The 22,530-nt window shown below is 39.3% G+C and overlaps 1 protein-coding gene across 1 annotated transcript in view; it reads right to left on the bottom strand.

Annotated features, from left to right (window-relative positions):
- The window catches only part of CLSTN2 (calsyntenin 2), a 983,983-nt gene that overhangs the window by 131,975 nt on the left and 829,478 nt on the right, over nucleotides 1-22,530 (bottom strand). Inside the window, exons 7-8 of the mRNA XM_043992716.1 lie at nucleotides 9,104-9,352; nucleotides 5,451-5,572 (exon numbers count right to left, since the gene is read on the bottom strand). Coding sequence (XP_043848651.1) covers nucleotides 5,451-5,572; nucleotides 9,104-9,352 — 371 coding nt within the window. The remainder of the gene's footprint in view (nucleotides 1-5,450; nucleotides 5,573-9,103; nucleotides 9,353-22,530) is intronic.

The raw sequence follows: 22,530 nt of genomic DNA, 5'->3' as shown, positions 1-22,530 counted from the left end.
GCTTCCTTTTCCAGGTTGTTGATTCTTTTTATATAATTTTCTTGTGTAATTTTCATTTCTCTCATTTCTTTTCACATTTTTTTTTGTCTACCTCTCTCATTTGATTTTTAAAATCCTTTTTGAGCTCTTCCAAGAAGGCTTTTTGTTCTTGAGACCAATTCACCACCTTGAAGCTTCACACATAGACATTTTGAGGATATTGTTCTCATCTGAATTTGTATTTTGGTCTTCCCTTTGACAGAGAAGCTCTCAATGGTAAGGACCCTTTTCAGTTTCTTACTCATATTGTGGCTTATATATTTTTTTAACCTTTAAAGTTGAGGTTTGTTACTGGGGCACAGGGGCCACTGCTGCAAGCTTCTTCTGCTGGGAGATAGGGGCCAGGTCACTGGAGTTCTACTCTGAGACTTCCATGGCTTGTGGATTCTTCACTGCCCTAGACCTTCTCCCTGTGCTGGGATGGCTTGGCCAAGGCTCTCCTGTCCGGTGAGTGGTTCTTTAGGTGGCAGTTTGCCCTCTCTACTAGTGCTAGTGGCTCTCACAACTGGCCTGCTGTGTCACTAGCCTGCTGAACCAGGACCAAGGGGCCTCAGTTGCCATACGATGGCCAAGAGCCTCCTGTTGATTTGCCCTGATCCCCTTCATGCTGCACTGCACTGAGCTGAGCTGCACTCACCTTTTGCCCAAATGAGACTGACCTTTCCTGAAGTCTTCTAAATTATCTCAAGTTGGAATATTGTGTCTCTTTGTCTTTTTGTAGGTTCTGTCATTTCAGAATCTGTTCAGAGGCTTGATTTAATGTTGTTTTTGAGGGAAACTCAGGAGAGCTCAGGCAACTTCCTGGCTTCTCTCAGCCATCTTGGCTCTGCCCTCCAAGAAATCTCAGCATTGGCATATTGGGAACCCTGCCCTTGTGCCTTGTATGTAAGAGTACTAAAAGCCCATGTGGACAATCCAGAAGCTAGCATTTTTTCAATCAGGTCCAGGTTTACCAATGCTATTGGGTCTGTAGATTTTACATACACACAAATACACAGGTGAGAAACTCCTCCTACTAATACAAGGAGTAACTGTTCCAAAACTTCCAGGCTTAGAGCACTGCCTGGGGGGCATGCAGAAGTTATATAACTGTGATATAATAGAGATTTGCCCTTGAAGTCAGGAAGACCAGCCTCCAAGTACTGCCTTTCTCCTTACTCTCCCCTCCCTGCCTCCCCAACACACAGTTTACCCTGCTCCATAGAGCACTTCTAGGAGGAGGGATAGGGTTGCTATGAAAGCATATAAAAAACAATTAAACATTTAAAGATAACTCGACAAAGATTTATGGAGCACTGATTATGTGCAAGGTGTTATGCTAGGAATTACAGATACAAAGATTGCCTTCAAAGATCTGTAATTCTATTGCAATTTTATTTTGACTGCCAAGAGAATGGGCATCACTAGGCCATGGGCACCTATAGTTATGACAGTATCAATGTAAATAGAACTTTCCACAGAGTCATAGGTCCACAGAATGGCCAATACTACCCATGGATGAAGGGTGGTTAGGTGGCTCAAGGGTTAAAGTGCTGGGCCAGGAGTCAGGAAAATCCAAGTTCAAATCTAGCCTCAGTAACTAACAGTGTGACCCTGGGCAAGTCACTTAACCCTGTTTGCCTCAGTTTCCTCATCTGAAAAATGAGCTGGAGAAGGAAATGGCAAACCACTCTGGTATCTTTGCCCCAAAAAAACCCCAAATGGGGATCACAAAGGAAGAGTTGGACAGGACTGAACAACACCACCTGTAGATGAAGAAGGTAGATATCTGCTTGCTGACTGGACCCTCAGATCTTCCCTAGGCTATGCAATTCTCAATTGAAGTTTCTCATGTTCACTAAAATTCCATTAATTAAAGAGGTACTAGGGTTAAGGAAGTAGCTTTTCTTTTAAAATGCTAATGCTATTAGAAGTAGTAAGGAGCCTTGCTGTCATTTACATTTTACTGATATACTTTTCTCTTAACTCTTAGCTAAAACCCCAGTTCAGAGGAAATGGGTACTTTGATGTGAAGGAACTAATTTTGGAACATAGGGCACTAGAGATAGAAGGGAGGGAACAGAGAGGGCAGGCCTTAAGAGAGAGGGCAATGCAGTAGAGATGCTTTGGTCAGTCATAGGGAAGCATGAAGATACAGGAGACTGGAGGGAGGTGAGAGGCAGCAGCTGAGTCACTGAAGGGGAAAGGGATAATAAATAGAAGTTAGGGGGATTCTTAAGAACTACTTCACTGACTTCCTAATTTCCTGAGGACTGTCACTGGGCAACAGGGCTGAGATTGGGATAAATTCCTGTATGAGAGATTGAAAATAATGTTGCAAACTTTAGAGAGTCTATTTGTATTTAAAAAAGGGGATTTTTTACAATCATGTTCTCTTGGGAAGGAAAGAAACAAGATCCATTAAGTGCCTACTATTTTAGGCATTATGCTAAACACTTTAAAAATAGTATCTTATTTGTTCTTCACAACAGCCCTATGAGGTAGGTGCTATTATTAGCTACAATCTGTAAGTGAGGAAACTGAAGCTGCCAGTTATTAAGTGACTTGTCCAGGGTCACACAACTAAGGTTTTAAGCTGCATTTGAACTCAAGTCTTCTTGACTTCAGGCCCAACTCTCTATCCTTTGGGTCACTACCTCCCTTTGTTTGCTGGAATTCTTAAAATGCCTTTTTGATATTCAAGTCTGCAGAAAAGAATAGTCCAACACTGTCCCCCCCCCCCCAATAAAAATCAATGGCAACTGTGATAACAGCTTCAAGTCGATCTTTCCACCAGTAACTCAGTCACCTGGAGAGTAAGGTGATGATACAGCTACAACCCAGAGAGTGTGAAGCATCAAGAAACATACATTTCAAAGCTTCTGACTCCAACAAGCCCCCTCATTTCTCTTTGAAAACTCTAATGCCATGGTCCTTGTGATAAAAAATCAGGAAACAGGAATGAGTCACAGCTTTTCCTTTTCAGAGAGGAACACTCACAGCACTCCTTCTCTTCCATGTTAATCTTTTCATCAAAGACCTGAAGTTATTGCTCTGAGCCTCCTGTCACCAAAACTAAACTTGCACCATCACATGAGGAGTGACAGCAAAGCTCAAAAGAAATAAATGATGACTGGGATGTAAAAATGCACTCACACTGTATGCTATCATTTGGATGGAAGATAGGCCTATGTAACCTGCTAAAAGGGAAAGGAGTGCCCAACTTCTCCTAAATAGAGTGTCTGCAAGACCCCCCAAAGCTTTTGGTGTCCTAAGATTCTTGGGAGTTCTTAAGCTCTGGTCATATCACCCTCCCATGGCTTTGCCTTATGAAATAATGACCCTATTTTGTTCTAAAGATAGAGGTATTGATTGAGGATCATGAGCATATAAACTCTAGGAGAATTCCTATCTCAGGAATGGATAGGCCATTCTATCAAAAATGATTCCTATAAAATGAAAATAGCATCATTAACAGTAATGCTAACTGTAGAAAACATACAATTTTTTAAAAATTATTATTTTAATTTAAATTTTTTTATTTTCAGTGCTTAATTCTCTTTCTCCTTCCAGCTACTCCCCCACCCATTAAGACGGCAAGAAATATGATCCCCATTTTACAAGTGAAGGGAAGACATATAATTTATCAATATTTATCCTGAGCCCAATGGGGCCTGCCAGAACTCAAGCAGAAGGACTTCCCCCTGACAACTCTTAGCAGTGGAAGAGAAGAGAAATGAAGGAAGAGGGGAAAGAGAAGAGAAAGGGGAAGGAGGGAGTAAGAAATAGGTTTCTGATCACTTCTCTGCCAGTAGAACAACAGACTCTGACCAGGGAGGTTAGGGGGTTGTTCTTAGAATCCCTTATTGCTTCATCCTTGGAAAAGGGGAAAAATTCACTGGAGAGCCAGTGCAGGCTCTTTCTGACTCATGGCTCCCTGGCAAGGGAAGGGAGGAAGTACAAGTCAAGTGCAAACACTCCAGGTATGGCTCGAACCATAACTGCTATTTCTAGTCAAAATAGGTCATATGCAGCCAGGTACCAGTCTTCCTGCCAGAGCCTGGGGTTGTACCTCAGCCCCACCCTCATCCTCGTCCCCAAGTGTGGCAATGATTCCTATGGCTACTTCTGTCACTTTCCAATAAAGAGATTCTGATTTTAATGCCACCTCTTCAAATCAGTCAGTGTGACTATTTGAGTCTATAGCATTGAATCAAGGAGGGTCCTTTCCTATTCAGCATTGGAAAGTTACCTCTCAATCTTGTGACTCATTTGGGAACCATTCCTCTACAAATGAGCTAGGTGGAAGAGTTCTTCTATGGTTCTTTCTCTGTTCAATTAGCTATGTGTTTGCAATCAACTATAATATTTTAAAGAATACAGAGGGTGGCAATACAGCTATAGGGTATCAATGAACCCTGATATTACCAAGATGGATTGAGCTGGGGAAACCCCCTGACAATATCCACCTTAATAATGAATAATATAGTTAAAATTAGTGCAGTTATCCTAGAAAGAAATTTATAACTATGCCCCCAAAGTTATTAAACTGTATATCCTTTGACCCAGAACCCTCATTACTAGGTCTATACCCCAAAGAGGTCAAAGAAAGAAGAAAAGGACCCCTGTTACAGCAACACTTTTTGTGGTTACAAAGAGCTAGAAACCAAGGGGGATGCCAATCAAGTAGAGAATGGATCAACAAATTGTAATATATGGATACGATGGAATACTATTGTACTGAGAGAAATGATGAAAAGTGTAAGTCCAGAGAAACCTAGGAAGACTTGTATAAATTGATGCTGAAAGAAAAGAGGAGAATCAGGAAAAAGATACAATTACAAGATTGTAAAGACAAACAATTCTGAAAGACTTAAGAACTGTGGTCTACACAGTGACCAACCACCATTCTAGAGTACTCAGGAAGACTACTCTCCACTTCCTGACATGATGGACTGAGGCATATATTTTTTGACTAATACAGGAATTTGTTTTATTTGACTGCATATATATTTTTTTACAATGGTTTGGTTTTTCCTTTTCAATGGGGTCATAGAAGATGGTAAGGACAGAAGGTGGATTTTTGTTAATTGGAAAAAAATATTAAACTAATGCAGTTAAACCATCAACACCAAAATGTTCCCTGTACCCTAGGGGCTACCAACATGTGAACTTAAGAAATTCCATGCCTTGTCTAGTTTTAACAATGTGACTTTTATAGACTCTGTACTTAAAGTTGCTATTTTCTATCCCCAACCATAATTTCTACTGCTATAAGAGATACCTGACATTTTAAAACCTTTTCTAAAACAAACCTTAGAAAGAGGCCAGAAACCTGGGATCCTGCTGTTAATGGTCACTGGTACAAAGTAGACCAGTCTTGGAACTCTAGCAAAGTCAGGAGATTTAACAAAGTGGAGGCAAATAAATACCTGATCCAGCTTCCAGTGGAACTCTGCTGGTCTGAAAGTGTCTGCTTGGTCAAAATCCTTCCGCAAAAGGAAGACAAGCCGGCAGTTATGCACATAGAGGGCGTAGTGATGTCGGTTCATTTCTGGGGGACAAAATAGGAAGGAAATACAAATCAACATTAGCTGATATGTTAGGTCCATCAAAGAAGCAGCTTTTAATTGGATGGCTGAACTTGGCTTAACTAACAAAAGAAACTGATTTTACATTTTTCTGTTCTCTATTATCTCTAATATACCTTCCAGGACAAAGAATGTAACATGTTGACATGGAAGGGAGGGAAACGAGAAACTCCACAAGGAAATTCCTACAAGAAAGCCTTGAATGTTAAGCCAATACTGCTAATACATTCAATGCTTATGTGATCTTTTACTATTTGGGGTATAATTTACATAATATATTTTCTAAATGTAGAGGAATTGCTAATTTAGAGATTAACCCTCTTCTTCAACTTCCTAACAAGGGCTGAGTGAACTATCTTCTCTAATAATTCTTCTGTTGATTATTTTCATGTATTACTTGCCCAACCTTCTTGAAATTCCAGTGTAGATGTTTTTAAGGGCAACAGTATGAAACTGACATGCCTCATCATTATTTGCTGTGGCTCCGTCCACAGTAACCTGGCCAAATTGGATATACTTGAAAGATTCCACCATTTGCAGTTCTCCAGAGTGAATCCCATAAATCCCATACTGTTATCCTCACTATTCATCAGGGACTTCTTAATTAATTAAATTCTGCCTATCATTCTTGCTATAACTTGGCTCCAGCCTACCTTCTTATTGATCCCCTATACCTAATCTTGTCTTCCAGTTTCCTTATTGTCATTTTACAGGTCATACTGATTTATTCATTCTCATATCTTTAGCCTTTTTTAAAACAAACAAACAAACAAACAAACATTCCTTCTGTTAATAATGCCCTCCTGGATAAAGCACTGGCCCTGGATTCAGGAGGACCTAAGTTCAAATCCGACCTCAGACACTTGACACTTACTTACTGGCTCTTTGTAGCCACAAAAAGTGGTTCCTTTCCTTCTTTCTTTGATCTCTTTGGGATATAGACCTAGTAATGGGGGTTGTGGGTCAAAGGATATACAGTTTAATAACTTTGGGGGCATAGTTATAAATTTCTTTTTAGGATAACTGGACTAATTTTAACTATATTATTCATTATTAAGATGGATATTGTCATAGGGTTTCCCCAACTCAATCTAAGTGACTGGGCAAGTCACTTAACCCTCATTGCCCCACAAAAAAAATAATGCCCTCCCCAACTCCTTCTTCCCCCTAACCACTATCAAAATCATATCCGTCATTCAATCTTTAATTCAAGTTTTCCATCCAGCCACTTTAGCTCCCTCTGGTCTCTTCTTTTGCTGAACTTCGACTGCATTTAAAGTTAGTCCTTATTTTCTGATTGTCTTATGCTATATTCCTGTTATCTAGTGAATAAAACCATAATCTGTTTAAAGTAGAGACCTTGACTTAACCTTCTTTTTTTTTTAATGGCCAATAGCTCTTAGCACAGTGATAGTTACCTGATGACTGAGCCAGAGTGCCTTAATCTTTAGATCATGATAGCTTTTCAGTGCTATTTTATATATGAAGAGCTAAATCAAACACAGGGACATAGATTTTTGGCCTCAATCAGCCTGTTAGATTTCAGTCGTTGGTCAGAGTCCTCAGATAATTGCTAAGGCTCCAGTCCAGTATGCTCAATTACTCATAGCCTAAATGGAGCATTTTCCTTGTGCCACACCATTAGTGCCAGGCTTGAAGTCAGAAAGAACAATATTCAAATTCTGCTTCTGGTAGTTACCATTAAGTTTGTTATTGTTCAATTATTCAGTTGTATCTGACTTTGTGTGATCCTGTACACCCTTCTGTCCTTGGGGTTTTCTTGGCAAAGATACTGGAGTGCTTTGTCATTTCCTTCTCCAGTGGATTAAGGCAGAGAGAGAGATTAAGTGATTTGTCTACAGTCACACAGTATGTGTCTGAGGTCATATTTGAACTCAGGTCTTCCTGACTCCAGGGCCAGTGCTCTATCCACTGAACCACCTAGCTGCCTTCTAACCATTAAATTACCAAGTAATTTAGCCTCTCTAAACATCAGTTTCTCATGTATAAAATCAAGATTGTAGTTCCTATATTATGGAGTTGTTGTTAGGCTTAATTAAAATGTATGGTAAGCACTCAGCCAACATTAAAGCCAATCCAGAGGCAGCATGGGGCAATGGATAGAGGGGTAGCCTATGAGGTAGAAAAACATGGGTTCAAGTCCCAAGTCTAACATACATTGGTTGTGTGACTATAGGTTAGTCATTTAACTTTTTAATGTCCTAACTAATTTGGTAAGTCTATAAATTACAGATAGTATCCCTACAGAGATAATTAAACACTGGAGGACACTGATTAAATCACAAATAGTAGTTATTATCACTTGCATTATTTCTGATGCTGTTTGTACAGAACAAGTCTTTACCTTTGGAATTTGTTGAGAGAGAGATAAAGGAAGGGGTGGTCACACCTTAGGGCTTAGAGAGACCTTGGATCTATCTAAGGGATAATTTATAGCTAAAGAGTTTTTGGATGGAACAGAGAAATTGCCGCCTAAACACAAATTACTCAGAAATTCAGCTACAAACAACCAAGGAATTGGCAACTGATGTCAGGTACTAATTCCAGTCAGGACAGTCATTCTTTTTTACTTGATTCTCTTTATCAGTGTTTAAAAATTCATCAGACAAGAAGGAGGGACTCTTTCTCACTTTGGTCAGGGACTAGATAGAAGGAGTTTTTTTTTTTAAATAAATGTTTAAAGACCTCTTAGAAGTCAAAGGAGGAGAATAAATGTGGGTGGCAGGCATGAGCTAGCTTTAAACGGTTTATTCTATGTCAATCCTTAAAAATCCAGAAAATTGTTCCTTACCATTTCTTAATGGTTTAGTTATCTTTTTCAGTTGTCTACACTGAACAAATAAAGGTAACATGGTTTAGTGGAAAGAGCTTGGAGCTTCAAATTTCTGGCTCTGTCAGTAATTATATTACTTTGAATATGTAATTTCTTTTCTTTTTTCTTTTTTAAAATTTGTCTCTATGACCTCAACTCCAAAATGGGAATGACTGTTGACTGCTCTATTGACCTCACAGGCAGGGGGAGAAGGAGGACTCCTGAAATATTGAATTATATAAGTGGGAAAACACTTTGCAAAAATAAATGCAGGATGACGACTTTAAATAACATCCCACAGGACTTTGCAAGGTATAGCTAGAACCTACTGCCTATGACTTTTGTGCTGCGTGGTACTGGATCATGTATTATATTTTGTTAGCTCAGATGATAAGAACTTGGTGCTGATGAGACTGAGATAATGGGCTCAATCTTTTCATGGGTCAGCAGGCTTCTCCTTTGATGCTACTGTACCCATGGGCCTGAGAACTAAGTGGAGTGAAAAAAGACATGTAAGCATATTGAAGGGCATATCACTGTCATCTTTCTCTCTGTTGTTTCCACTTTCCCCTCCAATAATCCCTTCAGCTGGGGACCATTCATGCCCACCTCAGAACTTGCACAGTAAAACTCTTGAGGAAGAAAAATGACAAAGACTCACCAGTTTTATCTGAATTGCAGAGAATGGTTTCTTTTTCTGCTCTCACTCCAGGGCTTGGGCCATGTTTCATCCACATGGTGATTGTGAACTGGTCTGTTAAATTCTTGGGGACAATCCCATCTGGAATCTTTGCACCCTGCTTGCCATCGAATTTGAAGATCATGTCATTATTGTCCACCAGAAGTCCAACTGTCCAGTTGGTGGCTGCACTGGGAGAAGGCAAGAGGTCTATGGCTCCTGAAGAAGCTCCTGCAGGGGGTACAAAAATCAAGAGAGCCGAAGGTTATAACTAAGATATCTGCTCTGGTGTCTTTGATAATAGAGACAGAATTGCTCAAATAAGAGGTTCATCCCTGTCCCCTACATGGCTTCTTTCTCTCCTTAATACTAAAGGAGATCCTTTATCCTTCAGAAAGACCTAGAAGGTAATAAACAAAGGATTCTTTGATTTAAAGATCACCAGTGTTCCATCTAAAAACTCTTTTACCTCTTAGAAGAGAGGTGTCAAACATATGGTCTGCAATACTCCAGAGTGTGTGTGAGGTCTAGCTGGATTAAAACATAATTGGAAAATCCTTAACAAAAGTAAAAAAAAAATATGATAAAACAAATTAAAGTTAGCATGTGATTTGCTAAATCAATATGCAGCTTTTAGGGAATCCTCCTGCTAATCTTCCTGTTTCTCTTGGAGTTTCACATCATGCTTTAGAAGAACCACTGTATGCCTGGCCTTCTGTTTGGAGCTTTAGGAGATGTAGAAGAATAAAACAAAACTACTGTTCTCAAGGCACTTACAATCCATTTGCTAGATAAGGCTAACATGTATGCAAAAACCAAATGGTAGAAGATAGTAATAATAGTAACTAAATATTATATAATATTTAATATAATATATAATTAAAATACTATATAACACCATAGTATTTTAATGTTTCATACTATGATGCTATATAATATTTTAATGTTGATGTTTAATATAGTATTTTAAAGAGTACTTTACATATATTATCTCATTTGATCCTCACACCAACTCAGTAAAGTATATGCTATAATTATCCTCTTCTGAGGTTGAAGGAGTTTAATCCACCCAGGGTCACACAGCTAGTGAATGTCGGAAGCAGAATTTGAACTCAAGTCCTCCGATTTCAAATTCAGTAGTCTATGCATATAATTAGGTGCTTCATTGGGTAGTATAAGACTGGGACACAGGGAAGGAGGACATTGAAGAGGGTTGGCATAATCATTGTAGATTTCATACTTGAGCTGAGCTGTGAAAGAAGGAAGTTCTTGTGTACCTTAGTACAGTGCCTGGCATGTGGTGGAGGCTTAATAAATATTTATTGACTGATTATTGCTGGATTTATTGACTACCTGAAGGAGAAGAGGAATGTTAATTATTGTTAGATAAAATAGATGAGCTCCTTATCTATTTTTGTTTCTGTTCTTATTTTTGTATCTTCAGTGCCTGGCACATAGTAGGCACTAAATAAATATTTTAAATGGATTGATTGACAAACAGCCAAGCCAACACACATGCATTTGGATCAATATTGTACTCTATACCTAACAATGTCTGTGACTGAAGACAATGCATCCAAAATGTCATCTTTGATTCTCAGTTATTCCTCCCTAGTGGAGAAGAAATTATCAGTGTTCACTGAAGATTTACAAACCACAGTGTAGTTCATATTCATTAAATCAATAGACATTTATTGAACACCTACTGGATACAGATCACCATAAATATATGTTGTGAAACAAAAGAATAAATCTCTGACATCCAGGGGCTTATAGTCCTGCTTGGTGAAATGAAACATACACAAATAATAATGATACAAAATGGAATGTGATAAATGCTGATGAAGAGGGGTTATCAAAGTGCTGCTTGGGGTGGGAAGGGAAGGCCTTGTATCTGGATTGTGCCTTTTGTGATAGATAGGATTTCAAGACATGAAGATGGTAGAGATGTCCATTGAAAGAGGAACAAAGACCTGAAGGTAGGAAGGAATAGAACAGGAATGATGAGTATTTTAGTTTTACTGGTGTGAGGAAGAATTGTGTGAGCAGGCTGGAGAGATAGACTGGGACCAGAAGGTGAAGAGTCATAAATGGCAAATGACAGGCAGGATCTAAAAATATATCAGTAGAATAGAATGTCAGATTGGTCCTAATAATATGGCAATAAATACAGATAAATGTGAAGTCTGACACAGGTTCCAAAGTCAAATTCCCAAGTATAAGACAGGGAGGTCTGGCTCAGCAGTAGGTCATCTGAAAAAGATCTGGGATTCTTTGTAGACTTAGGCTGACAACTAGGTGCAATAGGGGCTAGAGAACCAGATGTGGAGTCAGGAAACCTGAGTTCAAATCCAAGCTCAGACAGTTTCTAGATATGTGATTCTAGGCAAGTCACTTAGCCTCCGCCTGTCTCTCTTTACTTATTTATGCAGATAATAATAGTTATCTCCCAAGGTTGTTATGAGGATAAAGTGAGATACCATTTGTAAAGTGGGTTGAAAACTTTAAGGCCCTATATAAATGCTGCTGCTACTATCACCACTACCCTCAGTACTACTGCTGCTGCTACTGCTACCACCACCACCATGGTTGTAGTCCTTGGTTCTTGAAGAAGGACCAAAATGAAATCACCATGTTGGGTCAAGGCACAGTGTCCAACTGGCTGATCAGACCAATATGAGCTTGGAAGACTCCACCACAGGTCAGACACAAATAGTCCATATGAACATTTGGAGTGGAGATGTCTCTAATCTCATGTTTCTTTTGAACTACTGCAATTCTGCTTTGCTCATAGAGCACACTACTTTCTTTGATGTGGGCATGCCACGCTGGGTGATCCAGTGCCAGTGTCTCCCATATTTCACAATTATTTCCAAAGTTCTTCAGAGAGACCTTGAGAGTGTCCTTGTATCATTTCTTCTGAGCATCATGTGAGCACTTGGCTACTACTATTTGTAGTACTACCACCACAACCACTACCATCACTGCTATCACTTCTACTGCTACTACTACCATCACTTCTTTCCCTCCTCCTCCTCTTCTTTTTCCTCCTCCTACCACTTTTACTCCTGATACTACTACTACAGTTTCAAAATAAGTGAACTGTGATTGAGAATGGAATCTTAGGCTTTGTTAAAACATTATTCCTAGGTCTATGTAGAGAGATGGCTGGACAGCACCAGCATATTTTGTTGAATTCTAGGTGCCACATCTCATGAAAGACACCAATAATCTAGAGAACAGCCAGAGGAGGGTGACCAGGATGCTGAAGGGCCTAAATATGCAATTCACTTGAAAGAATTTGGGGTGTTTAACTTAGAGAACGTGGGTAAGAAAGCATGATAACTGCCTCACATATCTGAAGGCTATCATGTGAAAATGTGATGAGACTTGTCTAGTGTCAATTCTCATGACAGACTTGGAAGTGACAGCTGAAAACTGCAGAGGCAGATTTGATGTAAGGAAAAACTTTCTAATAATTAGAGATGCAGTCTAATTAGTTTCTAATTTCTAAGACTGGAATGGGATGTCTTGGGAGACAATGGTTTACTCCTTACTCAAGACCTTCATGCACTTTGATGTATTGTAGAGGGGATTCCCTTTTGGATGTAGGTCAGACTGGACAGCTGCTGGGATCCTTTTCAACTCTGAGACTTTGTGCTACTGACATTGGACTTTTCTCAGTAGGTGATATGGTAGTAGCTGGAATAATTATAATTGTGATTTAGGAAGATTAATCTGGCAATGAATGCGGCAAGTATGCATACACATGTACATACATACATATATGTACACACATACATAAACACACATACACATATATATATATACATATACATATACTATATGTGTGTATCACCAAATAATGCTTGTTGGATGGATTTAGAAGGCTACTTCAGTAGACCAGAGGAGAGGTCAAAATGCCCTAAAATGGAGTGGTATCAAAAAGAATAGAAAGAAAGGAATAGACACAAAGGATATGTCAAAGCTAGAATAGTCAGGATTTTAAAGAAGAGAATCAAATATCATTCCCCATAACTGTGTGTTCCCTAAGACCCTATCCTGGGTCTTTTTTCTCTAGACATTCTAAACCGATTTATCAGAAATTAACCTGGTGACTGGAAAGATGGTGATACTTTCCCAGGGGTATCTTATACCCTAAGCATTAATTCAAATTGTGAAATGGAAAGCTTTACCCTTCATTGAAGGAGTTTTAGACCTCAGGGAGCAGATGATGTGGGACTAGGGGCAAAAGCTGTTTCTGTGTCCTATAATCACACCACTCCAGAAATAGTCACCTCCTCTTCTTACATATAAGGCTAGCTGTATCTATGGAATCATACATTGCAATCCCTCAGAATCCCTTTTGTTGGTCCATTGTTGCAGTTATGTCTGACTCTTTGTGACCTGAAATAAAATAGATGTTGTTGTTGTTGTTGTTAGTCAGTTGTGTCTAACTTTTGGTGACCCCATTTGGGGTTTTATTGGCAAAGATAATAAAAGAGTTTGCCATTTCTTTCTCCAGCTCCTTTAACAGATGAGGAAACAGAGGCAAACAGGGTTAAGTGACTTGCCCAGGGTCATACAGCTAGTAAGTGTCAAGTGTCTTGAGGCCAGAATTGAACTCAGGTCTTCCTGGATCCAGGGCCAGTGATTTATAAGATAATAACTGAGCTTTAATTGTGATTATATTTATCTTGCTTCTATACATTCTCCAGAAAGAGCTAGAATAATTTGCACAAAGATGTATTTCAATGGTCCCGAAGTCAGATCAGGGCAAGGTCTCTAGGTAGCTCCTGCAGTCACAGTAGTATCAAGTTTCCATCCCTTCATTACGTTATGAATGTGATTTCTATGTTAGTTTGCTTGCTTCCCTGCTGGATTCAACCAGAGGGGACTAGTCTTATATGTGTTATACTTAAGAGTGGTTCTCTCTGAGAAGAGATTTCCACAGTTCCTTTCTACTACCATAATCATATTTGTTTTTACTTGAACTTCTACCCTTAGAGTTTCATTTCATTGTCTTAATACTTTGTCCTTTTTTATAATATAAATACCCCCAAAGGGGCAGTAACATTTTGGAGCTTCTACCTCATTACTACTTCAGCATAAGTGGATTTATATCTTTCTGAAGAGCAGATTTGAATAGGAAGGAAGGTACAGGGGCATTACGTGCCTGAGGACAGAAGAAGACTGTACCTTGAAAGGAAGGAAAAGGGCAGAGAAGGGACCCCAAACCTGATAAAGATGCACTTCAATAACCTCAATGCTTTTCTCCTCCCATGCTGGGCTTTGCAAGTGCCATTCCAACCAGGCATTATTCTCTTCTCTCTTTTTGTTTAGCATGCAGTTCCACCATCTCCAACCTGCTACCAGGGCAAGTCCAACCTCATTATTGAATGTTTTCTGCTCCAGGTGTTCCGTGTTTCAATAGAACTTATTCTTCAGATCAGATTCTTATTGAAATTGGAACGTTAACTTGGCAGGGTCTTCCCATCAGCAACTCTCTCTTTAGACTCCCCTGCACAAGGACAGTCTCTGCTTGCTAAAGAGTCTCTAATTGTGGGTAGAACAGCAGGTTGCACTACCTCACACACAGATGTTGCCTATTTGAAAACATCAAACTCAATTTACCCAGATGGTGCAGACGATCATAAACTTCAAAAATTTGTTTTCATTTCTTGGTGCACTAAAACGAAAAATAACGGGTTGTTCTCTCTCAAGATTTTGCGTTAGCTTCTCTCCTCCTCGACCCAGACTCAAGGGAATGCAGTTTATAAACATGAGTTGTCATTTTGCAAAGTCTGAATCACATCATCTGCTCATCAGTGTGTATTTAAGAAACTCATTTGGAAATGATAAAGAATCATACATGGTGGTCCCTCTGGGGCCAGTCAGACTACATTAACTTAAGTCAAAGTGGCACAGTTGGAAAGAACACTGGATTCAGAGCCAGAAGATCTGGGTTTGTATTCTTGGCCCTGCTCCTACCTCCCTGTACAGCTATGGGCAAACCCCTTCATCTCTCAGAACCTCGATTTCCCCATCTGTAAGACTGTTTAAAATCCTGGAATACTGTGACTAGAGACTCTTAGTTTCTCCCCTCTCTGATCTATCCTTTCCAGTTGCTAAAGTGACGATTGTATCCTGTTACTCTCTCACTCAGGGAACATCAGTGGCTTCCCATGACTTCTAGGATAAAATGAAAACTCTTTGGAGTGTCATGTAAAGCTTTCCATGCCTGGGTCCAATATACTTTACAGGCTTATTGCACATCACTTCATTTTATGCACTCTCCATTTCAGTCAAACTGATTCATTAGCTGTTTCTCATACATGGCATATGATCTTCCACCTCTGTCTTTGCAAAGGTTCCCTTATGCATTCTGTAAGAAGGCTTGCTTAGTGCTCCCCCCTCCCCATCATATGACTAATGCCTTCCCTCTGGGATTACCTGTCATATTCATATATATATATATATATATATATATATATATATATATATATATATATATATATATATATACACACACACATATACACATATACATATATACATATACATACATATATATATGTATATATACATGCATATATATATAAATTATATATATAATATGTAGGTGTATAGTTTGTATGTATCTGCCATTTGCAGTGTATATATTCTGTGTTTTTTCCATGTTCTCTCTCCTATTAGAATGTGAGTTACTTGAAGGCAGGTGCTTTTGCCTTTCTCTGTATTCCCAGCACTTAGGATACTATCTGGCACATAATAAGCACTTGACAAATGCTTGTTGATTGACTGGAATATAGTCCCTCTTCTTCCGACCCCTTCGAATCTTTAGCTTCCTTTATGTTTCTCCTACAGGGAGCCTTTGCTCCCTTAACTGTTAGCACTCTCTTCTACCTTCTCAAACTATCATGTAGATAATTGTCTGTTTTCATGCTGTATCTATCCTCCTAGTAAAATATAAATCTTTTGAGGGCAGGGACTTCTCAGTTTGTCATTGTATCCTTAGTACCTAGAATAGATCCTTGCTCATCGTAAGCATTTATTTAATAAATGTTCATTAGATTGGATGATATAGAAGGTTGGATGAGATATGTGGCTATGAGAACCTTGGAAGGAACCAACAACTGCCCAAGGTAAGGGATTTTACAAGAAAATGGACTCATGATTCTTCTGAGTCCATTTGTCTGAAATGGATCAAATTATAAGACAACTTTGTGTTTGTCTGGAACTAGTCCAGGGAAGGATTTGAGGTGGGAGGGGAAGAATAGAAAGACAAGTGAAAGGAATTAGAATGATCCTCCCAAGCTATTCACTGAAGTCTGAGCTACATCCCCACCTGTATACTGCTTAGAGGTATCAAGAAATGGAGGAGGGGAGTGAAGAGTAGAGAATCCAAGAGGAATTGAGTACCCTAGTGCTTTTAGTAACTTCTCATGTGTGGACTCAAGGTCAAGAACATTATCTTCTCAATCAATCAACCAACACAGATTCATCAAATGACTGCTGCATTCTTTGATATGTTGTTCTATGCTAGTTGTTGTGGGGGATACAGAATAATCAATTGCAATCCCACCTCTCAAGGGACTTGTAGTCTCCCTTGGATAGACTAGTACACATTCAAAACCAGACTATAATGCAGGACAGTTTAATTGATTACAAAAAGGAGTGTTCTCCTTTCAAGTATTATTATCACCATTTTAAATAAGAAGAAACAGGTAAAAAAAGGCATAGAACTCAAGGCCACAGCCAGGGGTATGTTAGATGTTTAACAATGAGCTTTCAAGGAGGGAGAGGAAGGGGAATGAATGTACATATGATATACTTTTAAGTTTAATCTGCATTATTGGGTCAGCTAGGTGGCACAATGGATAGAGCACTGGCCCTGGAGTCAGGAGAACCTGAGTTCCAATCCTTCCTCAGACTAGCTGTGTGACCCTGGGCAAGTCACTTAACCCCGATTACCTCTAAATAACATATAAATCTGTATTGTTCACATTTTCTCCATCACTTTTTTTGTGGGGCAATGAGGGTTAAGTGACTTGCCCAGGGTCACACAGCTAGAAAGTGTCAAGTGTCTGAGGCCAGATTTGAACTCAGGTCCTCCTTAATCCACAGCTGGTGCCTTATCCACTGTGCCACCTAGCTTCACCTCCATCTCTTTCTTAAGTCTAGAAAAACAACCAAATAATAAATCAAGCCCTGATTTGTAGCATTTGCCAATTTTGAAGGTACAAATACTCATAATAAAAATTTAATAATCATCTCTCTTTAGTCAATTCAAGCTGGCTCCAGCACACACCTGGGTTATTCAGTTAACAGGTGTTGAAGCCAGGGTATAAGTCTATGTTTCCTTCCTTCAAATCTGGTGCTCTTTCCATCATACCAGAGAGAGAATGAAGACTTCTCTTACTAGAATGAAAGGTATAAGCTAAACAGCTGTGGGAAATAAGACTGGAGAGATAGGCTGGGCTGTAATTGTAAAAGGACTTAAGAATTAGGCAAAGAAATGAAGATTTGATGTGGAAGGAAATGGGGAGCCATGAATAGCCTTTTTTTTTTTTTTTTTTTTTTTTTTTTTTTTTAGTGAGGCAATTGGGGTTAAGTGACTTGCCCAGGGTCACACAGCTAGTAAGTGTTAAGTGTCTGAGGCCGGATTTGAACTCAGGTACTCCTGACTCCAGGGCCGGTGCTCTATCCACTGCGCCACCTAGCTGCCCCCCATGAATAGCCTTTTAACAAGGGAGTGACATGGTTAAAATGGTACTTTGGGAAGATTATCATAGAGTTCAGCATAGATTAAAGCTCAGAAAATGCTTATTGAACTGCATCGAATTGACTAAAGTTGTTAAAATAAGAATGTGATGACTACTCATATTTCTAGGGCTCTATGCATTCCCCACCATGACCAGACAAGGTTTAATATTCCATTTGAGTTAAATCCCTAGTTTGGGCTTCAATTATCCAGGTAATTTCTTCTATGCTCCTATTCAGTTTGCATACATAGTCAGACTTTCTGAGCATAGCACATTTACAATATTCCCCCTTATTAGCACGGTCTATTCAGCAGAAGGTAGCATCCTGTGGGGATGATATATAAGAAGTCATCCCAAGTAACAGTTAATGGAAGAACCCATTTTCCCAATCAATACATCAATCAGTTCTTTTGTTCCATTGGGCACCTAAGAGCCTGTCTAAACCAGAGCAACTTCTCTTGAGGTAATTCAAGGCACATGGACCTGCCCTTTTAGCTTGTCATAGATGTTGAAACACAAGTAAAGGGGTATCAAGATACCAGAGAGTTTAGCTACATCCCATGTTCCTCTCAGCAAACAAATATTTATTAAGCATCTCCTTATGAGCTAGGCACTGTACTAAGTGCTAGGGATACAAAAAAATGGCAAAACACAGTCCCTGCTATCAAAGATTATTCTGTAAATTGTGAACAGGTTGTGATGCAAAGATTGTGGGAGTACCCCTACAGATAAAATCACACATCCGTGAAGAAAAGAGAAAAATAAGCAAATACCCAGCTACCAACAATGCTTTGAGCTCAATCTCCTGGGTGTTTCAGGAAAAAAGCATTTAGTTAACATCTCACACCAAGATAAATTGTAAACCAAATACCTGAACGAACTATTCTACTTTGCTGAATTCCAAACTGAATCCAAATTTTAAATATGAATTTCTACTAACACACAAACCAATCTAAAATTGTCCACTCCTTTAACCCCTGAATCTGAATCTTGGTAAACTAGGTTGTGTCAAGAACTGTAATAAAACTTAGAGGTTAGAACCTGAAAATTCAATATTTCCCAAACTAGGCTCAGTAGACATTTTATTTCAGTAAAATCTCTGGTATTTAGATGACTTCTTTTTTTTCTGTGAGGTAATTGGGGTTAAGTGACTTGCCCAGGGTCACACAGCTAGTGTTAAGTGTCTGAGGCTGGATTTGAACTCAGGTCCTCCTGACTCTAGGTCCAGTGCTGCATCCACTGTGCCACCTAGCTGCCCCAGATGACTTCTTAAATGCTTCAATTCAGTTTGCATATTCAGGCCTACCTTCTGAGCCTTGCCCATTTTTAATATACCCTATTTTCTTGGGGTGGGACATTCAGTTCAATTCAGTAAGAATTTATGTAGCACTTCCTATGTGCCAGGCCCTGTGCTAAGTGCTAGGGATGCAAAAAGAGGACACTCAGTAAAACAACAAACAACAACAAAACATCCCATGTGGGGAGGGGATGTGAGAAACCACTACAAGTAACAGATAATGGAAGAACACATTTCTCCAATCAAGAAAACAGCTGTTATATCCTAGTCTAGCACCTATTTATTATCTGCCTACCATTGTGACCTTGGGCCAATATCTTGTGATAGCAGTGGAGCAGTGTGTTCTATGGGAGTGCAGTAGTTTGTCTGTAGGGAGACCCCTCTGCTTTCATCTATATACCCCGTAATCAAACCAAAAGGGAAGCAGACAACCTTGCAAGCTACAGCTATAACTGTAGTACCACCTCTTTCCCCAACTTCCATCTATCTGTCTATTCATTCATTCATCCATTCATCCATTCATTCATCCATGCATCCATCCATGCATCCATGCATCCATCCATCCATCCATCTATCCATCCATCCATCCATCCATCCATCCATCCATCCATCCATCCATCCATCCATCCATCCATCCATCCATCCATCCATCCATCCACCCATCCATCCATCCTCTGTCTCTGTCCCCCTTCCTATCTTCCTCCTTCTCTCACTACATTTACCAGATTTTGCCCTGGGATCCTAATATCTGTTAGGTGAGCTTTCACCTTATCTTGCCAGGAACTGGGCCACTGAGCCATTTCCTGGGCATTTCCAAACCATGTCATGGTTTCCCCTGAAAATCCTTCTCAACCACCATACCTCCTCATTTCCCTCAAAGAACATTCAAAATAAAAGTACAGGAAAAAATATAACATGAAAAAAATCAATATTAGAGACACAAAGGGAAATAAAAACCTATAACTTTCATAGCTTTAAGTGTGAATGGATTAAACAATCCAATAAAATGAAAAAAAGGATGACAGATTAAAAACAACTGCTTTGGGGGCAGCTAGATGGCTCAGTGGATAAAGCACCGGCCCTGGATTCAGGAGTACCTGAGTTCAAATCCGGCCTCAGACACTTAACATGTACTAGCTGTGTGACAGTGGGCAAGTCACTCAACCCCAATTGCCTCACTAAAAAAAAAAAAAAAAGAAAAAAAAAGAATGTAAGCTCTTTGAAGGCAAGGACTATTTTGCTAGCTTGCATTAGTGTACTTGGTACTTAGCACAATGCCTGGCCCATAGGAAGTGTTTGATAAACACTTTTCCCTTCATTTTCTGACTCTCATGAGCCAGTGCTGTAATTGTATTTTTTGATAAAAGGAAATTTCAGAATTACTTGTTCTGAATAAGTTTAGATATCTATAAAATATTTTGAGAATGAATGTTATCATAGGACCAGCAAAAACAAACAAACAAACAAACCAAAGCAAAACAAAACAAAACAAAAAAGAGTAATTGACTCGCTCAAGGTCATACCAACTGTAAGATAGCCAGGATTTAAACCCAAGTCTTCTGACTCCAAATCCAGCACTATGTGCTCTGGTTTTCCTTTCTAGAACAGTAACTTCCTTGAGAAAACTACTTCATTTTTGTCTTTGTATCTTTGTTGACTATAATAATTTTTCTTTTGGTGAGGCAATTGGCATTAAGTGACTTGCCCAGGGTCACACAGCTATTAAGTGCCAAGTGTCTGAGGCCACATTTGAACTCATGTCCTCCTGACTCCAGGGCTGGTGCTCTATCCACTATGCCACCTAGCTGCCCCGACTATAATGATTCTAAAAGAGTGAAGGTCCTTTACAAATGCGTGTTGATTGATTGACTGATTGTTGTTACACTGCCTCCACTATCTTCATATATGTTGTTAGAACTTAAAGGGACTTCATAAAACTAGATGTGTCTATCAGTACTGAATGCACCAGCCCCATTAACTTGATATATTGAAGAGAAGGCCACATAACTTAATTGGAGACACCTAAGAGAATATAAAAGGAGCAATTTGGGGGCAGCATCCTTCACCAAACCAGGGCAGCAGGTGATACCTCCAAAACCAGGGAATCACACTGACCTCTGATATTTGGACTGGGACTAATGCCTCCAAAGTGGGTTGGAGAAGGTATAAAATAAGGGACATCCCCATAGAGCTTAAGCCTTTAGGCTATGACAAGAGTGAGTAGTTTATAATAGAGAGGCTGCTTGCAGGACTTGACAACTTTACAGCCAGCTATCGCCATTTAGATGAATAGGACCTCATAGGCCATCTTTACTCCATGTATTAGGGCATCTTAGGGACACTGAAGAGGGCCAAGCATTTTATAAGAAAGGGCAGAGTTTCACTGAAGAACAGATGAGTAGTTTTTCATCTCCTATTGTCATAGGCAGGAAGGTGCCAATTATCTGAGAAGCTTAAAGGTTCTAATTCAGAAGGTCCAAGGCACAGAAGATTGTAGCCACAAGGGGTTCCAGAAAAAAGGCAAGGGCAGTAATCAGGGGACGTCTCTAGAGCAGAGAGAGACTTTCACCAAAAAGGTTAAAAACCCAGAGATTTTTTCAGATAATAGTCATAATTATTAAATATGGCACAAGATAAGAATTTTGCAAATTTTCCAGTCTGTAATGTATCAATAAGCTTTAAAAATGGTAGAAGAAGAAGAATATGGGGGCCCAAAAGGGCTACTGATTCTTGATAACTTCTTCATCGATAATGTACATATCCAGCAATATCCACTCACACAAAGATATATGTATATGTTTATATGTTATATGCATATAATTCATGTGTTTATAACACATGTACACACCAGCACACACCAAAGACAAATATAGTGAGAGACATATTCAGAGGCACACTAGAACTTGAAGATGCAAATATAGACATAGACATGCAATATACAAGTTGCCTTCTTTCTCCTTATTATGACAAAAATGTAAGAGAAGAAACTTTGTAAATCATCATGTTTATTCCCCTCATTTTAATGAGAAAGAAACCAAGGCTAACATAACTAGGTCACATAAACTAGGAAGAACTTGAGTAGTTAGTCAAACCTGTCTTCTGACTCTAAACCTGTGCCCCTTCTACCACACCACACTGCTTCCAATGACATGTTCCCTCTTACTGTGGTTCTCACCACATGAATTTAAAACTTCCTATCAAAGATTGGTCAAGGGAAGCTTGGAAACCCAGGACTCCATGACCTATTGAAAGCATCTTCTTAAGGTTTCAATGGGTCACAGCAGTGTCATGATTGGCAAACCTTGCTGTAGATTGCCTTCCTATCTATATAAAACAAGGAAAAGATT

The sequence above is a fragment of the Dromiciops gliroides genome, chromosome 3 (genome assembly GCF_019393635.1).
Source record: "Dromiciops gliroides isolate mDroGli1 chromosome 3, mDroGli1.pri, whole genome shotgun sequence".
Classification (NCBI taxonomy): Eukaryota; Metazoa; Chordata; class Mammalia; order Microbiotheria; family Microbiotheriidae; genus Dromiciops; species Dromiciops gliroides.
Note: the sequence above shows the minus strand (reverse complement) of the source record. Positions and strands in the feature narration are given on the sequence as shown.